Source organism: Apis laboriosa, unplaced genomic scaffold, assembly GCF_014066325.1.
Source record: "Apis laboriosa isolate Shangri-la unplaced genomic scaffold, ASM1406632v1 scaffold11_cov152, whole genome shotgun sequence".
NCBI lineage: Eukaryota > Metazoa > Arthropoda > Insecta > Hymenoptera > Apidae > Apis > Apis laboriosa.
The window spans coordinates 2,076,687-2,100,654 of NW_025221020.1; the positions used below are offsets into that span (position 1 = coordinate 2,076,687).

The 23,968-nt window shown below is 37.7% G+C and overlaps 2 protein-coding genes across 4 annotated transcripts in view; both read left to right on the plus strand.

Annotated features, from left to right (window-relative positions):
* The window catches only part of LOC122717001, a 109,209-nt gene that overhangs the window by 78,031 nt on the left and 7,210 nt on the right, over positions 1 to 23,968 (plus strand). The window contains exon 1 of one of the 2 annotated variants that reach the window (XM_043940627.1): positions 21,110 to 22,110. The exons of the other annotated variant lie outside the window; for it this stretch is intronic. The gene's annotated coding sequence lies outside the window, so the exon portion shown is untranslated. Of the gene's footprint in view, positions 1 to 21,109; positions 22,111 to 23,968 lie in introns of those variants that run through there. 2 annotated transcript variants of the gene reach the window in all.
* Positions 9,621 to 14,027, plus strand: LOC122716962. Of its 2 annotated transcripts, none has more exons than XM_043940558.1 (10): positions 9,621 to 11,258; positions 11,624 to 11,680; positions 11,756 to 11,980; positions 12,060 to 12,128; positions 12,208 to 12,276; positions 12,389 to 12,505; positions 12,574 to 12,636; positions 12,710 to 12,781; positions 13,066 to 13,218; positions 13,356 to 14,027. In XM_043940558.1, exons 1-10 carry the CDS (start codon positions 9,621 to 9,623, stop codon positions 13,602 to 13,604), a joined length of 2,712 nt encoding a protein of 903 aa, XP_043796493.1. In that variant the 3' UTR covers positions 13,605 to 14,027. The 2 variants fall into 2 exon arrangements, with proteins under 2 accessions (XP_043796493.1, XP_043796503.1); XM_043940568.1 differs by having other exon boundaries at positions 13,066 to 13,192; positions 13,356 to 13,475.

Sequence of the window (23,968 nt, forward strand, 5' to 3'; positions counted from 1 at the left end):
ACATCCACGACGAGTCGGAAGTGTCATCCGCGTCTTGTCGACCGTATCTTTCTTCTATCTTTCTCTTTATCGAATCGTTCGATCACTCGATGAATAATACGAATAAACGCGGCCGATACGAATTGAATTTTTTCCGAATCTTCCGTTACAAAACGGAGAAAGAAAGATTTATCTTCGATTCAGGGCCAGATGATGAATATTTACGCGAATTATGTCATGCGAAAAAACGGCTCGGCACGTGTCGCTATTCCCAATGTAAATATTTCGCACCGTTCGAAACGAATCGTTTTTCGTTTTCTCTCCCGTTATTGATTAAAATAAAACTAGTTTTCTTTCGCTTTCTGCATCTTATTATATACGACGACCTATGTTGAAATCTCTTTTTTTACATTTTAGATACAACATCTCGATTTTTCGTTCACCGATAATTTGATCTCTCTTTAATCGTTCGCGCTTCTCTATTTTTGCGAAACGCGGCACGAATAATGAATAGATATATATATATAGAAAAAAGAACAGACGAGACGTGGAGAGTGTTGGCCCCCTGCACGAGAAAAGATCCTCTCAGTAGATTCCGCCCGTGCGCGGTCAGACGTGTTTATCGCGGGTTATGAATACCAAGCGCAACAATGGTTCAGCATTTAATTAGACGGTTCCAGAAAGAAAGTTTCCAGCAATTCCATCCGCGCCGTACTCGATAATCCTCTAAATTTATCATCATGATATGAATATCTTTTTTTTTTCTGTTCTTTCGCGTGGAATACGACTCAACGTTTCACGTAGTATCACGTAGTGAAAATCTTATTACGATCTCGTGGAAAAGATCGATCCGCGTCCAACCGCAAAACTATCCGTTCCAAGTTATTGCCCGATTGTTTGTTCAACTAGAAACTTGCTTGAAATTTATAAAATTCCGCCGTTTTATTTTATCCGCCGTTTACTTGCTACAAATTACGCCTCCTCCTCGAATACCTTTTGCACCGTTCGTTATTTTGAATTTTAGAAACTGACCTCGTATTCGGTTCATTCATTATAAATCGAACGAAGAGAGAGAGAGAGAGAGAGATGAAGAAAAGAGATGAGACACGCATCGCTAATTCTCGACAAAGAAATCGTCACGATCGATCGATCTCGGGAAACGAGATATCTCTATCCATCTCTCTCTCTCCGCGTGTTCGTCACTCGAGTTTGTCAAAAATTTGGTAATGTCGATGTCGAAAGTCGCTCTTGCGCCAAGTTTCTTCACGTTTTCTCTCTAATATTCTCCAAGGGAATAATTTAATTCACCGTTGTTCACACCGAGTTTCGGGCACAGAAATTATATATCACGAAATTTGTATTTCTCTTTTCTTCTCACGCTGAGAAGAGAGACAATTTTTTTTCGAACTATTCTATGGTCCCCGGTTCATGACGTGAGATTTTCTATGAGTAATTTTTATTATTTGTAGTACTAGTACTACGAAAAAAAAAAAGAAAAGAAAAGAAATAAAAGAAGGTTCATTAAACGCAAGGTCGATACAGCAAGTTTGAAGAATTTTCCTTGAACTCGCTCAAAATTATGTACGAGCCCTTCGAGCGATGTGTTCGTGACCTTGAATTTTATTAATAGCATAAAATCCAAGCAATCTGAGAGAAATATCAAAACTCGAAACAAGTTCTTTACCCGTTTTTTTTTTCTTTTTTTTTCACGACAAAAGTTTCCCATTTTTACGGCTTAAGAAGACACGCGAATAATTTGCAGTTCGTTTGGCATTATAAACGTCGTAAGTGAGTTTATGCGTATTTTGTTACGCGTTTCCGCTTATTTACCAGCAATTCAAACGATAAAAAAAAAAAAAAAAAAAAACGAGAAAAAACAATCATCATTTAATGGGAAAACTGAGAATCTTTCAATCATGCTTAATTAATCAATTATGGGAATTAGATTAAAAAAAAACGCGGATGTTATAATCGTTCGTTATTTCTTGATAATAACAATTCGACTCGAAGTCGGGAAAAAATATCGAATTTCAAGGAAAAAAAAAAAAAAAATCTTCACACGACTTTGTATTTCCATTCCGTTCTCAACATTTTTCATTAGTAGAATTGTAGATAAAAAATTCCTATTATCTATTATCTATATATACATTGTTCAACGGACGATCGACATTCCAATAACATGTCTCCCCAACGGCGTCTCGTTAATAACTCATTCAACGGCATTTATCAAAAAATATCTTCGAACGAACTTTCGACGTTATGCAACGTTTCACTTTCATATACGATTTGATTCCGCTTTCCGTAGATGTTCTCTTCTAGAACGAGAATGATAATCGATCTTTTCATCTCGAAACCGTTCCGGGGAATTATCTTCCTCGAACGAGATTCACTCGTTTTTCATTGAAACTTTGCCACTTCGAAACTTTTTTCGGAGAAGGAAAATAAATCCGATCGAAGGATTATTCTCGAGTATCTCTTCGAATCAAATTTATATAACTCGATGAGAAATGGATCGATCTGTTTTCGATCCTATATTCGTATGAAAACGGTACAGGATAAAACGGTACAAATTCGTGTAACGAATATATTATAAGATCCGAAATCAACTCGCGTTCCTTCCGGTAGAGTTCCGGTTCATTCGACGAGGAAACCACGATTGAAAATAAACGAGCTCGAGCTATATACGATTCCACGAGAGATCATTCTTACATCGGGTAAGAGTGCGGTGTAAGTAAAATGTAAAATTAATTTTACTCGCGTTACCAGTTTTCCCCGTAAAATCCGCACGGTTACGATATAATATTCCACGTCGTTTCGAAGCTTTTGCTTCTTCCGATTCGCGTTATTCCCTCCACGCTCGTTATTCCCGTCACGGCGACTCCGCCAGTCTCATCGATTTAAGATACGGATGGAACGTCGCAACGTTTGCCAAGCGAATTGGCCACGATTTCGTTTCTAATGAATTCTTCGCGCGTTTTCCTTGCTCTCGGGAAACTGGTGTCAGAAGCGAAAAACTTGGTTGGCGAGTCAATCGGACGGCGTTTCGCCCGTCGAGATCGCTTTTCACGAAGGCCATGAAATGATAACGAAGAGATGCACTCGAGTGACAAATTATTATCATCACGAAATTGATGTACGAAATCGAGCTATTTCTGCATATTTTTATGCATTCGGGTCGCTTTCGACGATGACGATAGATCCACAATGGAGCGTTCCACGACATTAAATCTTTTATGCTCGCGATTGTATGGTAATTTGCGATTCGTTACCATACGATGATTCGTCGTTGTAACGTTACGAAGCCAAATGTTACATGCGTGTAATTTTTTTATTTACAAATCGATCACTTGGTTGTTCATTGGTGGTAATTGGAAATTTGTTCATTCATATTAATTCCGATATAATGAAATTATCGAATAAAAGTTTTAAAAATATATAATGTAGATTATTATTATAATTATTGAATACTAATGACAATACCTGTTATCGTTCTTTTTATATAATTATCAGGAAATCAACGAAAAATAGTCGTCATTAATCTATCTGAAATATTAATGATTCATAAAAGTGTGTATTCGTAAATATTCATAAATATTTATAAAAAGTATTCATGTAATCGTTGATTAATAATATATTTTTTAATCTCTAACGGAACATTAATTCGCAGTTTAATTACTTCGTTTCAAGAAGCTTGAAACTAACTTCTAATGGTGTTATATAAAGATAACATTTATATATATATATTCTTTTTATCTATTATATTATTATGTTGCAGTTCGGTTAAAATTTTTCTATTTTTTTTTTCTCTTCCTTCTGTATTCTCTTCACAGATACAAAGTTAACATTCCATGTAAAATCGAGAATCTCATTTCTTCGATAATAATTTATCGAGGTTGAATCGTCGCATTGACGTTCAACTCTATGCAATTTATTCCAGATGAAAATATTTGTCTCGTTAAATGCAAATTTATTAAAAACGCACGAGTTTAAAGAGATGAATATTTATTACAAAAAAAAAAAAAATTTTTTTCGCTCGTTCGACCATAATGACCAATGAAAACTTGTTTATTAAAACCTATTCGTTCTATGAGTTTGAAAAAAAAAAATTACTATTTATCTATATCGTCGATATAATCGTGAATTGTGATATAATATGATCCACGAAGAAACGTGGATCCGTTTCTTCTTGAAACTGCCTTCTTCTTCCTAACGCCCCCATTCCTTCCCCTCCCCTCCCTCCTTCTCCCAAAATTGATTTAACACGGGCCAACTTTTTAAAACGACGTGTCGGATGCCGGAAGTCGGATATGCTCGATGGTGAAAGTGTCACGTGACACGATTCTATCTCTGCAAGAAAAAAAAAAAAAAAAGAAACAACATCGTCCGTAGATGATTCATGTTACGCGACTTTCGAACCGGACCGACGAATTCTCCCCGTACGAGCGAATGCACGGTAATCCGATTACTTATCGTCGAGTCGAAACGTTACGTAAATTCAGAATTTGCATGGGAACGGGGGGAAGGGAGGCAAAAGATACGGTTCAGAATTTACATTCGATGGCGAAAAAATTATCAATCGGCGAATGGATCTATATATATTAGAAAAAGAAGGATTTCCACGACGATTTTTCTCTCTGTATAAATTTAAAATTATAAAATTGATCGATCCGCCGCGCTCGAATCAAATGCTGTTACCCGTCTAATTGAAAATTAATTCGTGTCTCTTCGATCTCTATATGCGAGTGCGATGTATATAATTCCTCGTAATGGGAATTTAATTGAGAATCGATGACCAGAAGCGACGAGATACATTTGAATGTATCGTTAAGAAAATGAAGGATATTTCGTAAGATCGATTGGGATGGTATTTTAGATAGGTTTCTAGAATAGATAATACACAAGATAAGAGTTTCCTCACTCTTGTTATTTATGCGAATAACTCGACGCTTCTTCGACCCGTTGCCTTATAACTTAATATATATCACGTGACAAAGGACAAAAACGATTTAAAATTCGCATCTTTGTCAACTTCAACACACATACTTTCACCATACTTTCGTAAATAATAAACGTAAAAAGAAAAAAATGTTTTTTTCTTTTTTCTTTTTTCAAAGAGCAAAGCAACTCGCGATATCGGCACAATTTCGAAAATGCGTGTAAGTTTCGAGTTAATGATAAGTCTTTTTTTTTTTTTTCTCGCGAAACACGAGGATCGTGGCACGCCAATAAAAGCTTGAAAAATTCTCTCTCGTTGCGCTAATAATAATCCTGTTAATCGCCGTCTAACCAGCCGCCGTAATTATCCGACGGAAAGAAAAAAAAAAAAGAAGCAGACACGGGGACATGTGGAAATAAAAATAAACTTGGCTCAACTTCGCCGAGTTCAACGACAATTAACTGTGGTTTCGCAACATGGCGCGCCAGGCCAAACAGTCAGAATCATAGAGATCGTAGATCGATTCGCTTCGAGAAGTGGTCGTATCGCGAATGTTGCTAACCTTGTAATTCTCGCCATTTGCACGAAACCGACCATTTGCTAAACTAGGAACCGTTTCCGATCTAGAATCGGAATTAAGCGTTTTCCAAGCGATGCTTTTCCCCAAACAAAACGAAAAGTACGAAAAACCGAAACGTGTTCCGTATTTGTTAATTGGTATAATTGGTTTAATTTCTTTCTTTCTTCGTATGAAAAAAAAATTGTCGCAAGTTTCTTCTGATTTTCGAGAAAAAAGTGTGAGAACGATACATCACAGGTTAGGTTAAGTTTCTCGATCGATCGTGATTTTACCGACTGTCATAGAAACCTGTGCGAATCGATAGCCAAGAGTCTTCGATTATTATTGCTTCCATCCACGATCGCTAGACGGAGGCACCTTTGTTACCCTTTTGCTAACCCTTCGCTCGCATTTCTTCCTCTACGATTTTTCCAATCCCACGTGGAGAATACATCGTGGTGTGATACTGATCGAATCAGAGAATCATTGTACACTGAAAAAAAAAAGAAAAAAAAAGAAAATTTCGCAAGCTATTTTAGAATTAATTCGACAATTTCGAAACTACGATTTTACCGGTTGTTTTTTGTCCAATACGAATTTTTCTAGAATATATATATATATATACATTTATATATCATATTTAAAATGTCACAGATGCAATAGCTATCGATGACCCACAAAGCAACAGCTAACCGATCGAACCAAGAACGAAAGTTGAAATAGCGTTAAATGTGAACCGTGCAACATACAACATTGATAAAATTCTATGGCAACCAGTTTTTCCCATAATCCTCTCACTTTTTTCTTTTTTGTGCAATTTTGAACGGTTATATTTCATAGCGTTTACGACTCGAGTAAAGTGCAGTTCAGTTTATACTACCGTGCCAGATAATTCTTTTTATCTCTTTTAATGATAAATTAACCGATTATTTGAAACATGGAAAATGGCGTTCGATCGAGCTGAATTTTTTCTCGTCGCCTCTACCTTCCTTCTACCTTTTTCTCTTATTCCGACGAAAAAAGTAAGATTATCGATATCGAAATCCGGAGCCCGCTTTCTTTTTCCGTGGATTAGAATCTCGTATCGATCGAACGTTAAAAAAAAAAAAAAAAATAACAGGAAATAATAATAATAATAATAATAATAATAATAATAAAAACGGCACAGACGAATGTGTCTCTACCTAACGGAGACTAGATGGATCTAGAGCGATAGAAAGTGGCTTCGTTCCAATTTTTTTTTTTTTTTTTTTTTTCCTCTCTGACCCGTGCTGACGATTGCCCAAGCGTGTCCGTTAAAAAATATTATTAAATTATTAAACCGTTTAATAGATATATCTTTAACAGGATGATTCACGTGAAAGCCGCCGAGCTAACTCACTCGTTGTTGTTATGTCGTTTGCCCGTATACAATTATTAATATATCTATTGTTATTATCTAGAAGGGAAAACAACGGTATCGTTGTTACCTCGTTCTCGAATTCTTTATCGCGTTTTGTTTTTCGCGTTTTCGCGATGTGGTAATCGTGAATTTTTATGCAACTAATAAAAAATACGAATTATTAATTATTTCAGTTTCGTAATATCCTAGAATAGAATATAAAGTGAAAGGTATTTGGTTTCCTTCGTACTTTGACCGCACGACATGGCGAAAGAGGTCGAAAACACGAAATTTTCTGCAAGGAATCTATTAAACGTCACGTCATTTTCTACGTCAATCTATGCGTACAAATTTTTCTTTTAGGATCCAGTAGATCCTTGGTGAAACTTTGTGTCGAATCGATATAAAAAAAAAAAAAAAGAAAAAAATAATCGGTCAACCGTGTTACATTACGTTTACATAGAATGGAAAATACGTGGAGAAGTTTTGCAAATTAATCGCGTCGTAATTGATCCAGAACGGGAAAAAAAAATAATTTGTTTCAATTTTATTAATAAATAACCTTTAATCCTGTTGGAAAGGAAATGTATCTGCGATATAAAAAAAAAGACAGAAAGAAAAAAAATATAATAATATAAATACTGCATACGAAACAAGAAAAATTAGAATTTCAACGAAGAATTCAAATTCAACACGAAACGTTATTGTTGGAAAACGTCAACATCGCATGAAAAATTACAAACGACGAATATAAATTATTCCATATTGAATAATTTTGCTTAGATATTCATTGTTCGATCTTTTTTTCGTGTCCATGTTATGTTTGTAAGAAAGAATGATTGAAAAAAGAATTCTTTACACTTCATTCACGAATACTCATCGATTGTCAATTGAGGAGGGAAGAGAAAAAAAGAAAAAAAGGAAAAAGAAAAAGAAAAAATCGATTTACGACGACTCGAGCCGATGTCGTTGCATAAACAAGAATGAATTCTTTTCTTGATTCGCGCTTCTTTCTAATCAAGGGAGGAATGGAATCGGCGATGTCGAGGTAATTGTAATTCTATCGAGCAACGACCTTGAAAGGATCAGCACCGTAAAAGGTGTTCACTCGACATCTGGTGCGACGGTATGGCGCGATAAAACCGCTTAAGGCCGGTCAGTAAACCGATTTAACGGTGCTTCGCGATACATTACGAAATTTACGAATATACGTAATCCGATCGAGTATCATATCGTGTACAGTTATCTCTCTTTCTCTCTCTCTCTCTCTTTCTCTGTTTAGAAAATCGATTAGTTTCAACGGTTCGTGAATTTTTATTAATCGTTTATAACGTTATTTGTAAATTGTTTGCAATTTTGTTTTGAGTGGAATAAATACCGTTTGAGTATTTTAATTTCTATGATAAAACGATGATTTTATAGCGAATCTTTATATTATACGAACGTTGATACGTTAACAATACATTAATGTCAACAATAATCTCGTTCTTACGAGTTTATTTTCTATACGAGTCAGTTCGATCATTGAAATTTAATGGTTACTTTTATTACAAAAGATACGATTAAGATCGGCAGATGTAGATTTGATGTAGATGTGTGGTCACATTACGTGTTATAAATAGTAAGAAATAGTAGGTCAATGCAAACCGAGCAAAATTTTAAAAACAACTTTTGTGCCGATTACAGATCGACGAACGTAGGAATAGGAACCAGAATGGTAACTTTCTCAGAAGTGTGGGAGCGCGTCGAACTTGTCCTTGCTTTGTTTCTTCTATCGCGAACTTAATAAACCGATCCAGGGTTTATTCACCTAAACAACTCGTCGCTTCTTCTCTCTCATCCGCGATCACGAATTTATCGAATAATTGATCGCTCGAAACAAAATCTTGCTTCTTCCACGATTTTTCGATTCTTCCGATTCGAAACAGATTCTCTGGAAAATCTGTCGAGAGAAGAAGAGAGTAAAAAAGGCATATTCTTTCCATATTAGACGGCCCCCCCTCCCCTCGAATTGCGAAAATCTGTCGTCGGCTGCATTTTGCACGATCACGAATTTATCGAATAATTGATCGCTCGAAACAAAAACAAAATTTTGCTTCTTCCACGATCTTTCGATTCGAAACAGATTCTCTGGAGAATCTGTCGAGAGAAGAAGAGAATAAAAAAGATACGAGGCATACTCTTTCTTTGGACGATTAGTAAATTCGTGCCGATTTCTAGATTAGACGGCCCCCCTCCCCTCGAATTGCGAAAGCCTGTCGTCGGCTGCGTTTCGCATGCACCGCGCCTCCTATTAGAAATCGCACCCCCATAATTGCGAATGCAACGGCGGAAGTGAGCGTGCTCGTCGCTGCTCGGTGCACTGTCATTAGGCACTGCCAATATCCCGACCGGCGCACGGGAAAAATACACGCTTCGTACGCGGTCGCAGGAAAGGGGGAGGAAGAAAAAAGGAAGAGAAAAGAAGGAAGAGAAGAGATAATAAAAAGGGGGGCCGATCGATCGGCTGGCTATAAAGCAACCATTTTTTCGATACGTGCGATCGAAGTTTTCGCGTCGCGATTCGTTTCAATTCCTCTTTTTTTCCTCGATGTCGGTTGCCATACACGTACAGCCGTCGACTTTTTCGCGAATAGACAGATAGATCCTGATGATCTATTTGAAAATGACGCGTCGACGAGTTTCGCGCGGACTCGATTGAGCGTCGTCGTCGAGCGGAAGATATATCAATATAATTGATCGAATAATTCGAGCCGAGATCCAGAATGTTCCTGTTATCCAGAATAGTGTCGAGGTTCTATCCGTTGCTCCTGTTCGTAGGGGCGAATCTGGTGATCTCGATGCCCGCTCCGTCCTCGAGGCGATCGTCCGAGCTAGCCTCGGATGACGTGGCTGGGGGGGGCGAAGGGTTCTCCAACGTGCCGAAAATTCTGGAGATTCAGTTACCTTTGAGGATCGCGACGAAGGAGGATCTGGTCGCGTGGGCCAGGTACGTGATGGGTTTGATGGCGTCCCGCATAAACATCACTCTGACCACGGTGAAAGAGTCGCCCTCGAGAATTGCAGGGAGAGCGGAGAAAATCGCGAAACAGTATCCGGTTAAAAATACGGCGTATCGATACTTGGAAGGCGGTGGATCCGATGGCGGCCGACATTTCGTAAAGAGTTTCGAGAACACGAGATACGCGGAGAACGTGAGAAACGTTGGACGCGTGACGAGCGTCGATCGGGACAAGATACCTGCGGCTGTCAGGATCGCGACAGAGAACGTCGACGGACACGTCGAAAACTCGGTGCAGAACGGAGACGTTCAATCGTCGAGAGAGAGGGTGTACTCCACTTCCCGGTTGCCAACCATAGCCATGCTGGATGGAGCGATTGGCAAGGGTTCGTTCAACGATCGACGACTTTTCCAACCGATTTTCGCCATCTCGGATAGTACGATTCCAAGCCCTCTCCACGTAAATATCCCCAAGCCTGGAATCGGCAAGGATCCAGACTCGAACGACTCGTTCGACACGAATTTTTTGAAAACGGGAGATCGGCAATTGTTCGTCCCACAATTTCCCAACTTTGGGCCGGCCATCGAGCTGAAACCCAACGGCATCTTTCCAGATACGAGCGCCGTCTCGCCCCCTACCAGGGCTTATCTACCCGTGGCCACGACCACCGTCACCGCCGACAACGTCGAGTTTCCCAACGATCCGTTCGTGGCTAGATACCTGTACGACGGTGTCGGGAGGAACGTTTCGAGCAACGTCCTTCCGGAGACAGTCACTCCGCTCTTCACGACGGACCAGATTACCTCCTCCCCGCCAACGAGAAACCTCCCCCTCGTCCCATCTCGAAACAGGAACACGAGCTCGGCAACGCCTCTGTTCAAGGCGGTTCCGTTCGAGGCGGTGATCACGTTCACGCGCGACGAGCCTTACCATATCCGGGGGAGGAACGAGGGTGGCGAGTATTCCGCCGTGTCGACCCCCAAGGATCCTCCTCCCAGGGATCGATTTCCACCCTACTTCGACGCCTCGAATCACACGTTGACCAACGAATCGGGACGGATCGACGTTGTGCTCGACGATGAAGGGCGCGCGATCGAGGCAGGGCTTCTCGGGGAGAAGGAAGGAGGGAGGGAGGAGGAGAGGAAGAAAGAGGAGAGGAAGAAGGACGAGGGCTCGAAGGGGGAGAAGTCGAAGAAACGGAAGCCAGAGAAGAAGGCTACGTCGCCCCTCGGCCAGTTGATCAAGTCGTTCGTCGCGCTTAGGAGGAATTCCACCCTCGTCGCGAATCTTGTCCCCCCTCTTCCGTTGAGACAGCGGACGCCGACCACGCAGAGGATTCCCTCGCGTCAGAGAGCGCCACCACCGACGAGGACCCAGCTCTACTCGACGGAGAAACCACCTGTAAGTAAGGGAGGATGAGAAACGTTCGATATGAGGAATTCTAAATTTGTCCCGATTTCGATTCGCGGTCGATTTCTATGGTGATGCGATATGATTCGCATTAATGGAATTAGGTGATCGTTTCTTGACTCTCGAGAGAAGGATCGATCGATCGATGAATAAAAGTGAAATCGGATCGCCAGCATATTTTGTTGGTTTGTTTCTGACGCGTGTCCGAGCTGCTCGAAACCAAAGATTGCATTGGATCGCGCGAGTGAACGACACGAGTGGAGGAGATCGAATCGGGGGAAAAAGAAAAAGAAAAAAACGATTAGTAAAAGAAAGAAAAAAGTGAAACCTTACTGAAGACGATTCGTTTATTTCAGTCTGCGCTCAGACAAGGAAGACGTAATCAGACGTCTCTGGCGCAACAACAAACCGAGGTACGTTCGATTTCACCTCGTATGCATATTCCTACGATTTTGTTGCAATTAATCGTGGAAAACTTGGATCGACAGGGCGGCAAGGAAGGAAGCGAAGAAGTAAGCGCGAGGGAGGAGGGCAAGGAAGAGGCCGAAGAGAGCAAAGAGAGCGAGGATGTCGAGGATGTCGAGGGAGGAATCGAGAACGAAGCTTCCAGCGAAGAAAATTCCGACGAAGAGGAGGAGGGAGGAGGCGGACCTATCAACGCCATCATCTCTCTTCTTCAACTCGCAGCGCCTATTCTGGAAGATCTGAGCGACGTAAGAACGAAAAGAGGAGAAATTTCAAAATTTCTAACATCGCTTACCGTCTTGCTTATCTTGTTGTCGACCATTCCAGCCTGAATCCGAAACCGACATTGCCGAAGTGCTTGAAGTAGGGATCCCGTTGCTTCAAGACTTGTCGCAAGTAAGAAGATAACGAATAATATTCTCCAAGTATGCTCTGTCTTCTATCTAAGAAACAGTAAGAGTAAATGCTCTTTCAGGGAGACGACGAAACGCCAGGCGTCGACTTTCCAGGATTATTGGTCCCGATTTTGTTGCAAATTAGCGGAGTGAGTTGGCAATATTTTTTTTACTAAAGCAACTTTTTCGCTTTTCGAGAAATGGAGGAGAGATGGATGGAAACTCGTGCAGGTAAGCGGTATCTGATAAGATTATTTTCAGGAGGACGGAATGAGGGATTCAGGCGCCATTTTGACACCGTTGCTTCAACTAAGCGCGCCGCTCATAGGACCTCTCGTTGGTCCGTTAGTCGTACCGTTGAGCCGCCAGAGCAGCCAGGTATATAAATAACTCCTAATATTCGTAAAAAGATTGTTTATTTTACGTTACAAGAGGATGAATTTCAGCCTCCAGGTCAAGGATCATCGATCAGTAACTTGATCAAGGGTCTCTTGGCTCCCTTGCTCGAGGTAAATATCATTTACAATTCTCAACAACGACGAAACCATGTATAATTTAACGAAACAAATCGTTTCTTTTCAGCCAATCGGCCCGTATGGAAAGATGACGCAACTTTCGAACCTGATCGCCGGAATTGTGTCTAGTCTTAGCAAAGTACGCATCGATCTATTTGTTAAAGAACGCTTGTTTTTTTCCCTCTCTATAAATAAATTCTCTAAATAAACTGCTAACCCGGTGTCATGTATATATCATCATGTATACACTTCCTCTCGATACTTTTTCTCAAATAATAATAAAATAATTACAACCTTTTCTTAATCGATAAATAAAATATTTGCAGAAATTTGCAAAATTTATATATTGTATATATTCGATCGTGATATTCGAAAATATCTCGCGATATTAATCTAATGTTCGTTAATGTTCGTTTTTTACAGAATTCAGGGGCTGGTGGCGCGTCAGACTTGACGAGCCTCGTGAAAGCCGTGGTCGCCGGATCGGTGGCAGGAACGAGCGCAGGCTCGAGCGGGAACAAAGACTCTTACGGAGCTGATGCTGCATACGGTACAGACAATTCTTATAACGCTTATGTAAGTTTTCAACGCTTCGTTTTCACTCGCTCGAAACTACTCACCTCGCGCGATTGGATCTCGCAAATTTGCAAATTTAAATCGAAGCCTTTTTTTATTCCATACACCACACACTACACCGCTTCTCAACTTTTCAGCCTAACGCACCATCGAAGAACACCTCGCTCGGCTCTTCCATCAATGACATCCTTAACGCGATATTAAAAGTGGTCGCCTCGTTAGTGAACGCCATTTCCGCAATTTTGGGCACCTCGTCGAACAGCTCGAACCAACCGCAAACCTATCCCTCGCCGCCCCCCGCCTACCCCAAAAAACCCTATAAAATCCGTCCCGCCGATTATGTTAGCATAACAACCAGCAAACCGGAACGTGTAGTAAGGGTATAAAGGATCAATTCTTGAATATTTTTTTTTTTTTTTTTTTTTTTAATAGCGTTAACAGTTAGATTTTTATTAGACTTTATCTATATCAAAGGGATAAGAATTATCAACATTGTATTTGATTCATTGTAATGATTCTTGACTAGTATCGATTATTTTTGTTCGTTCATCGAGTTTAACAACATTTTACGCCGAAGGGAATTAACGAAATATATTTAGAATAGAAGGGTTTTAGAATATATTTTTCGAGAAAATTGAAACTTATGTCTTTCGATTTGTTGGCAATTTTTGTTTTAATGGAGGAATAATATGTTTTTTTTTTTCTTTTGTATATTAGTGAGAAATAAAAGTGTGCTTTTCCGTGTTCTGCCTTTTCATTGAAATTCAAGCATTGAATTTATTTATTCGATTGTTATGAATCGTTGCAAGATCGTGTTATGTGATATTCATCGAGAAAATATTAATGAAACGTTATAGAATAGAATTCTAAAATATATCTTTCTCGAGGACTTGGATGCAATTGAAGCTAGTGTCTTTCGATCGATTTCTATAATCAATTTAGAAATATTGATTTTTGTTGGCAATTTTTGTTTAATAAATAAATAAATAATATTTTTTTTGTATACTTTTTTTTGGATACTAATAAGGAATAAAAAAAAGTGTCTCGAATTTTGATTGAAGTTCAATTAAATTGAATTTATCGATATATTCATCGAGAGAATATTAACGAAATACATTAATAACGCATGAAAGATGATTATAATTTTTAATTATATTTTTAAAAATATTGTTTGCGATCGGAATATAATGATATTAATTATGAGAATCGACTCGCAATCTCTAATTAATGATATACGATAATTAAAATCATAAGCGTGCCCGATAATCCAAGGATGCGGAATACGTCACTAAACAGACACTTTCGATTCGACCTGATTCGTTCTCCACTTTGATCAAACATATATATTAACTTACTTTTTACTATTATATCCACTTATATCCAGAGAAGGCAACGTTAAGAACCTCGTTCCAATTTTAAAATGAATGTCTTGCAAATTTTTCTTGCGACGAAATCGTTAATGCAAAGATAAAAATATTTGAAAAATAGACCGATTATAAAAAATATATATTTCATTTCGAATTTCGAAAGATTCAATTATATTCTCGTTAATTAATTCATTATCAATATTATATACACGTTTAAAGGAAAGATTCTAAAATATTATACGCTTCGTTTAAATTCAATTGGTTATAACTTACTAATAAATATTTATCGATTAATGATATCGATTATAAGTAAGTAATTTACTAATGAACAAATCTCGACATTGACATTTTTCTTTTCGTCTTTCCGTTTGTTTTGACTTCTAGAGAATCCCTCTTTCCAAAAGTACACATAAATAATATCCACGAAATCCGCTAAGTTCAAATGGCCGCCACGTGTTAAAGCGTGACGCGTAATGAGATGGTGAGTTACGTGATTTGGAAAGGGGATCGAGCGTATATGGACATTCAATTTTGAAACGAGACACAGTTTCATTACGTAACGATTTGTCTCTCCTCGAAAAGGGTTGTCTACTAATTCTCATCTCGTCTGAATCTATCTACCTAAATCAATCGTTTCGTTTCCAAACTCGTAAAAATCTCGTTACCAATCATCCAGAATTAAATTTCTCATTACGTTGTTTCTACGTTGTTGTCTAATCGTTCTCGATCGTTTTATATCGCCGAAAAAAAAAAAAAAAATAATAAAAATAAGAGAAATATTGTAAAACATTTTGAAACATCGTCGTGATTCGATCGAGTAAAATTTATGGCACGTATCAAAGCAAAAGCTTATAAGATTCTTCGATTAAATTTTGAATTTCGTACGAGATTATAATTTCGTAATTTAATATTCAAATTAAAAAATTCACTTCGCAAGACCGATTCAAGATTGCGACACGCGCAAGTAATTATTTAATAGATGCACCATATTCGATTTCACCGGGATTAAATGTGAAATCTAGTAGGTGAATTGTGAATTAACGAACGGCGGATAAAACGCCCGTTGGTTTTCTTCATTTTTCTTATCTTCTATATGGAAAACGCTGGAAAGTTGATATAATGGAAAAAAATTGGCAAACTGAATTGAAGACGGTCTACTAGCTGTTGCTATTACAGGCGGAGAGTCGAACGACGATGGAGTCGGTCATAATAAGCGGCACGGGAGCATAACGAAAAAAGGAAATGAGCAATATTTTTTTCTTCCATCCGCGCAACATGTTTGTGACACGCATCGCCAGTTACTTGAAAATTGTCTCGTAATTTTTATGCGCGGAAAACGCAATAATGTCGCCGATAGTATCTCTCTTCCATTGCGAATCATCCACAGTTCAACGCGTCTCGCCGCTTACACGGGTCGTTGTACCTAGGAGGGGAGATAGGGGGGAAAAAAAAAAAAAGTAACTGCTAGAAAATCTTTGACCTAGCTTATTAGTTAAACCGGCTAGCTGCGTGAAACGTTCGTCGATGACCCGTTGAATAAGCGTCCAATCAACGATCTAAAATACGATTCAACCGAGAACGGAAGTTACAAACTTTAACAAAGGATTTGAAGAAGAATTATATTCGAATTTTCATTCACGCTCGAGTTACATCGTGAAAGTCGTTTGATGTCCAGGGATATCGATTTCATTTTTCATCCTTCCTCGTTCGATTTACCAATCATACCCAATGACCGTCCGAACAAGAAAATCCTATTACAGTATAAATTTATTTCGTTTATTACGTTTTTTATTACGTTTCGTTTCGATTGCGGAAAGAGATGGAAGAATTCGATTTCGATTCGTCGTGGCTCTGTTTATGACTCGATTACAAAAAAAAAAAAAATCAAAGTTTGGAAATCGCTCGAAGTCGCTTTGTAAATAGACGAGATACATGGCGGCAGCCGAGAGAAATAAAGTATTCCGCGTACGAACTACATAACCGGCTAGACGTTTTTCTTGGTTTTTTTCCTTTTTTCCTTCTTTTTCTTTTTTTTACATAATAAAACGCGGAGATCGGTCGCCGACTCCGTGAAGGCCATTTACTTTCCATTCTGGAAAGAAAGCTGGAGTTTTGCCATCGATAGGACGGCTCGGTTGACCCTTGGACCCTATTTTGCGAAATTACCTATTACTACCTTCGACTGCTCGCTATCGTTTCGATCAACGTATTCATAAACGGAGAAACTTTTCTATTCGCTTGCGTTCCATTAGTCTCTGTCCTGTATCTTTTCTCTTCGCTTCGATTCGAGAAAGAAAGAAAAAGAAGAAGAGGAGGAGGAGGAGGAGGAGGAGGAGGAGGAGGAGGAGGAAAGATAAATTTGCGTAGCGAGAAGCTTACGGCCTCGATAAATATTTACAGCTAGATGTTTCACAGCTTGCGTTACGTTATAAACACGTTGAAAAAAAATATTTATATTTTGATGATGAATCGTGAAAAACTAGCAATAATAATAATAATAATAAAGATAAATAGATTCGTTGGGAAACGAATACGACAATCGTATCTTGCGCTATATCAAAAAATGAAAAAACATCCAAAAAAAAGAATAATAATAATAAATGTTTTTATCCAACATATTCCCACGAATGCATCTTCTCTCCGCTACTCGATCGTATTTAATTCGATTTTACGATGTTTCAAAACAAGAGAAAATTTTTCTTTTTTTTTTTTTTTTTTTTTTTGTTTGCTTAAAGAAATCGAACATGGTTACGCAAATCTGCTAGATAAAATTGCAAGATTGACTGTTTTAAACGAAGATCTATTAGATTGATTAGGTAAGTATCATAATATCGTAAACAGCTTTTGCAACGAAACGTCATATTTCGAGTTTGATGAAAAAAAAAAAAAAAAAAAAAAAAGAAAAACAAAATTACTCATCACACTAATTGAATTATTAAACGATTTGTTTACGATACGAATTTTATCTTCGATGTAAAAAATATAATCTATCTTGATTGAAATCGTTGATCCTAAACTTATTAGTAAACGAAGAAATTTCTTTTCCAGGCCAATTGCCAACGACCAGGCGCGGAGGGTAGGTGCTAAAGAATTTCTTTACAACAGAGTCAATGCGATCGAGGATCGGTTCATAAATCATTAATCTTTGTCCCTATTTGCGAGAATCTAGTTCACAGCCTTCGTTCCCGTGTCATGGAAACGAAATAAAAGTCGAATGATGATGAACATCCTTGTCACCATGGTCCGGTATGCGCACGAGTAAAAATTTCGCAACTGTTCAACTTTAAATTATATACGAGATTTCTACTCGTAGCGATTATTTGCATTTAATTTAGATCCGTTCTATCGATCATTGTACAAGATTATATAGATTCCCTTAACAATTTTAATCATCGTATACGATATTATGCTGCTGCTCGATAATTTAGAGAATAGTGTTCTAATGTGTTTGAACGTTCGATTGATAAATTCTTTGAAAGAGAATGACTCGTATGAGACGTGTTACAACAGAGACATAAAAAATTCAAACTGTTGGAATGATGAAATTCGCATTATAAATATTATTGTTAATAAAATTATTTTCATTTGCTTTGCTAAAAATTCTTTGAGAGCTTGCGGTATCGTTCTATTATATATATATATATATTTTTATGATAGGTCAGGTTATTAATTATTACCATAAATTGCAACAATATAAATGCAAATTAACGAAAGAAATGAAACAAAAATTAATTACCACAAGGATTATTAATTAGATAAATAAGCGATAGATATTATTAATTAGTATGTAACGCGGATTTGTTCTTTTTTCTTTTTTTTTTCTTTTTTTTTTCTTTTTTTTTTATTTTTAAATTGCGCAACAGACCATCAATTGGCAATTGAATTACGCGAGAAATTTTTCTTTCAAATGCTAATTAAATATGAAAATTAATATTCTACAAATATATTCTTTCTTCCTTTTTTTTCTATTTTACTTTTTTTTTCTTTTTATTACCATGTAATTGTGCGGTCACACGTTTTAAAAAAAATATCTAATTAAATATTTCTTGTCTCAGAAGAGTTTAGCGTTATTTATTACTTACTTAACTTTAAAAAAATATTTCACGTTACGACTGACAAAGATATTCCCAATTGTTTTTTTTTTTTTTTACCTGAAATTTTTTTTTATATCCGTTCAGATAATTCTTCTTTCTGAAACGTGTGACGCGCGCCAACTGCAAAGTTTAAGGTCTAGGACTGTGTACCCTTTCATCCGGAAATTTCGCAAGTTTGTCACGCGTTACGCAACAATACCGATTCGAAAGACTTTTACTCTCAACTCCGATCTCACGGTTCGTTCGATGGAGCTTTCTATTTCATTCTTACGTGTCGTGTAATTCATGACTGTATAACGTTTATTAACAGCGGCTCGAGACCGCTTTTAATAAAAAATCGATAAAAAACATAAAAAAAGATGAAACCAAATTCAAAATGGCTATGTATACTAACGATGATATTTACTCAATATATGTGCGAAAAAAAGTTAAATATTTATTGGAATTTTACGTTTGCTTGAAAAATTTCATGACGTCATCGCGTCAACCTGCCATAGCATAGGAAATCTCCATGAAGCATACGTCACTGGTCTCGAATGTGAATGAAAGAAATTTTTTTCGAAGGCAATCGAAATCCGAGGAAATAAAAGAAAAAAAATTGTTTTCGAGAGAGATGTTTTAAAATTTAAATTAAAATTTTTTGAAAACAAAAAATTTTATAAAAAACTCTCAAAAAAAAAATTTCGAAATTTTTGATATCAATCGTGCGTCTCGAATGTTTTTTGAACGAACGAATATTCCGTATAGATCAAAATCAATTTCGATTCTCCGCAATCGAAAAAAATCGAATCCTCCTGTCACAAGAAGAAGTTTCGTTCGAATTTGCAATTTTTACTTTCCCATCGATGAAATGCGATCGTATTTCATGGCGATTCACCTTATCCATGGACCCTTGTGCACACGATAATTATATAAACGCATCGTGCAAGGGCTTGCGTAATCGTGCAATAGAACGGCGATATCGTTATTGCAGAAAGAATTTAACAAGGAGCATCTCTTCGGGGTCAAAGTTTTTTTCCCAGGATTTTTTTGTCACGATAAATCTTATTCAGACCTAACGATAGATTTTTGCAATGCTATATTATACTCTCGGGTATAATAAAACATTTATTATCATCACAATAGGGAATGGGAATTATACATTTTATTTCGAGTAGTAATACGTTCATGGAAAGAGAATTATATTTGGAATTCGTTAAAAATAATAAATACAAGTGTAGCGGATAGTAAATAAATCTGTACGTATAAATAATATATGTACTTTTTCTTTTCTTTACCATCGCATCATTGATTCTTAAAGAATAATAATCTGGAAGGATGGTTTCATCGTTGTATTTCGACTTGTTACTCTAATTTAGTAGAAAAAAAAATCATTCATTATTATTATTCATGGAAAAGAACGTTAAAATTAAACTATTTGATTATTTCCACGTCTCGATTAGATCCGCGTCAAGAATGCAAATCAAGCATTTTCTCTCGCCGATATTTTGCGCGCATTCTTCTTAAAATGAAAAAAGAAAAGAAAAGAAAAGAAAAGAAAAGAAAAAACCACGAACGAGAATATACATCGTAACCGGTACGCAACCGGTGGTTCCTTCCTTCTTCTATATCTGTTTTCCTACGAGAACGAGAAAAATTAGGAACTTTCTCCGTCCATAGGAATTGCGGAGACGATATCTCGTAACGTGTTATTGTTTTTGCAAAAGTAAATCGATGTAATTCGCTTACGCGGTACAACGATCGAGAAGTTTAACGAACACGTGGCCGCCTGTGAATGTGAAGCCGCGTGTGTAGGAAGTGTGGCCGAGAAGAGAAAGTAAGGACGAATATGCTCGTTGTTCGATATATGCATATAACCGAGCGATGGCTACAAAGCGCTTTTAGCTTCCTGTACAATTCACTTTCGAATCGATCTATTTGAGAAACGTTGACACTTTTACCAATTTTAACCTCTTTTTTCTCGTATCGTATCTCTCGATGCAATCCAGACGTATTTATCTACGATGAAAACAAAAAACTGCGATTAAAGATTTCGCACAGAAGCGTTGTGTTTCGTATATATCGAATAAAAATATACGCACATATTCTCAAAAGTAAAAGATGCGTTATAACACACGATCGTTGTTACATAAAAGCGTTGAGGTTGATCGGTGAAGAAGGAACTCGAACTTTCTTACCGACTTAGACCTCGTCGCGGTCTCTGCCGTGACCGTGTGTCAATTCAGTGAAAGTGTCGCTTTGTGAACACTTTCGACCCACGACTTCTGAACCCGGGATCAGAAAATTGGCAACACTGATTAACGAACGAAATCCATTCGACACGGTTGAGAAAATATGAGCGGAGTTTTGTTCGAAACGTAAACAAGAAAGTGAGGATTACGTTCGCGCGATTAATAAAATGCAAGGTTACTTTGTTTACAACGTTCGAATCATCATCGTTATTATCGATTTTCTCACGATCACTTATCAGCAACAATGAGATACGTTTACACGTGCATTATCGAATTTCTCGTATACGTGCATAATATCCTATATCTTGTGTTTTCAAAACGAACGAAACGACGAAGAAATCTAAAAAAACAAACGTGTGACAGATAAAACGTAGCATTAATTGTAAGGCGTGTCGATTGGCGTGGTCAGGAAACGACAGCGATAGAAAAAGGAGAAAAAAAATAAAGGAACTTGAGTCACGGTGGAATTACGCCATAAATTTCGCCCACCTTGGTCGCCAACGTCAGAGTAGCGGGCGTTTCGTTCGGACAATTTCCCCGTTACGACTTTCCTTCGTGGCGGCCTTCTCCTCGCCTCTATTCCTACATCGAGGCGTCACGTATCGACGTTTCGACGTGTCGATACTGCTGGCCCGCTGTCCTGTCGCCATCCAAACGTCTCTCCAGCCTATCTCCATCCTTTCGCCGATATCCAAATTTCCCGCGAAATTAACGGAAATAACGGATACGAGGTGGTACAGTGCGGTTACAAGTGAAATTATACAGTGTAATATGGTGATCATGGACAGTGAGCGTTGACGATTGTTGTTTCTGCCAGAAGAAGAAAAAGAAGAAGACGCACGTGTGCGAGTAGACTTTCGATTCGACTTTCTATTATTTTCCGTCGGAATTTTTCTACTCGAACGTCGAATTCCGTGTCAAATTCATTCTCGATTCGATCGGAACGAGCGATTTCGATATATTCGCATTCCCCTGTTATTTTTCTCGCTCCCATCTAACTATATTCGCTCAACAGTGTGTGCAAACTTCGATCCGGTCGAGACCAGTCACTCCGGATCCGGATAATCGACTTGGCGATGGATAAATCGTTTAAAAAAATATCTTCGTAACGTTCGTACGTTGTGTTATGTGTATTATTCCAGCAAACTGTTATTGGAACGTGCGGATCGGAAGCGGATCGGAAGAGGATCGGAAGAGTGGGTAAGTGATCGATCGATTTGAACGACGAAACGTGTCACGTTAGAAATCATAAATATTCGATGCGAGATTTGTTTGCGATTTTTGTTTCAATAGAAAGTTGCTCGTCGCCACTTTTCATCGTGAAAATTGTTAGAACACATCTTTCACTTTGTGAATTTAATACGAGCATTGTGGTTTTAAGGAAACCATTCCTCGTTGTAACGTATTACGAGAGAATATAACGAGAGAAAAAAAAAAACGAAAGAAACCGGAACATCCGCTTTCTTTTTGAGTCTGGTGAGTATATTGCATAAGCGTCATCAGATATAGATCTCGTGCCACGCGTTTCATCGAAAGAAAAAAAAAAATGTCCACTCAGCTTTCAAAACCCAAGCAATTCTCTATGAGGATTATCAACCGTCTGGTCAAATGAGCGTATATAAATTATGCGTTGCGTAACTACGTACGTACGCACGAAACTCTTCCGGTTTCTCCATTTTCTTTTCTCTCTTTTTTCTTATATTTTCTTTTCTTATTAGTACAGTATATCTTTCCAGCCTTCTTTTCCATCGTATTTTCTCTTATCTGAAAGAAAAATGAGAAAAATCGAGATTTGAACTTTCTCGTCCTAAGAGAATCATTATCTTTCTAATTCGTTTAATTGAAATATCAATCCTGGTATTCCGTTAGAAAAATCATCGTTTCGTATTAATTAACAAAGTTATTTCGTTTCGTTTCGATCTTTTTTTTTTTTTTTTTTCCTGTTTGTCAAGTTTTAACCGTGGATAACATACCTCGAGCGTTTACGTGCACGAACGCTATGTGGCACCACGCGACAAGAAACGAAGATGACCAACAGCCGTCGGATTATAAAAACGACTCTACTACTTGCTCATTCCACGAGTCATCGTTTCAACGATTACAATTAAAAATCGTTTTCCTCGTCGTTAAATAGATGGAGATAATCGATGAAATAATGCGCGTAAAATTTTTTAATAATTCTTTTAGTAATTCATTTTTTAATTGATTAAGATCTATCAGTTGAAATCTCCGTTTCCTTTCCAATTAAGATTAGCCTTACGTGCAAGCAAAATTTAACGGTTGAAGTTTGGAATAAAGTTACCTCGATAATTTGTTATTCAAAGCATCGAATAATGATTGTAGAGCGGATCAATTACAGGAGAATAAACGTTACGCGAGCATTTTAATAATAAGTTATTTAATTCGAGGTAACTTTATTTTCATTATTTTGAACAGGTTAATGACACAACTCTTGCGTAGTGCGGCGATATTAAAATTTATCAGCCCGATAAAATCACAATTTCATTGCACGAAAGCCGCGCCTCGCGGAATAGGAATTTCTTCGTACGTGAAAGGATGATCGCTTAAATTATCTTTTTAGAACGCGTTACAAAATTCTTCGAGAAGAGCCCTTGTTATTCCTTCCAAAGTATTTTCCAACGAAGAAACGGTGCTCGAGCAACTGTAAAAATCTAGCGAGAGCATATGAAAGAAGCGTTCGATGAATTTTTAAAACGAATTGCTTAAAACGAACGAAGCGGATTTTAATTAAGGATTTAAATTTGAATTATTATTTAAGAGAGAAAAAAGAAAAACACGTGATGTAACAAAAGTTATTTCGATTACATCCATAATTCAGAAATCTCGTTTCCATCCATCGATTGCGAAACTTATTTCAATTTAACGTGTACACGTGTAAAACCAAAGCGCCGTTTTTCGACCGTGAAGAGAGACCGTTCCTCGTGACGCGCCGAATTCTCGTACGCGATGAGCATTATTAATCAAGAAAATTTTGTTTGAGACGGCCATCCAAGATCACGGTTACGCAAATTGGGCGACCTACTTCAATTTGCATAAT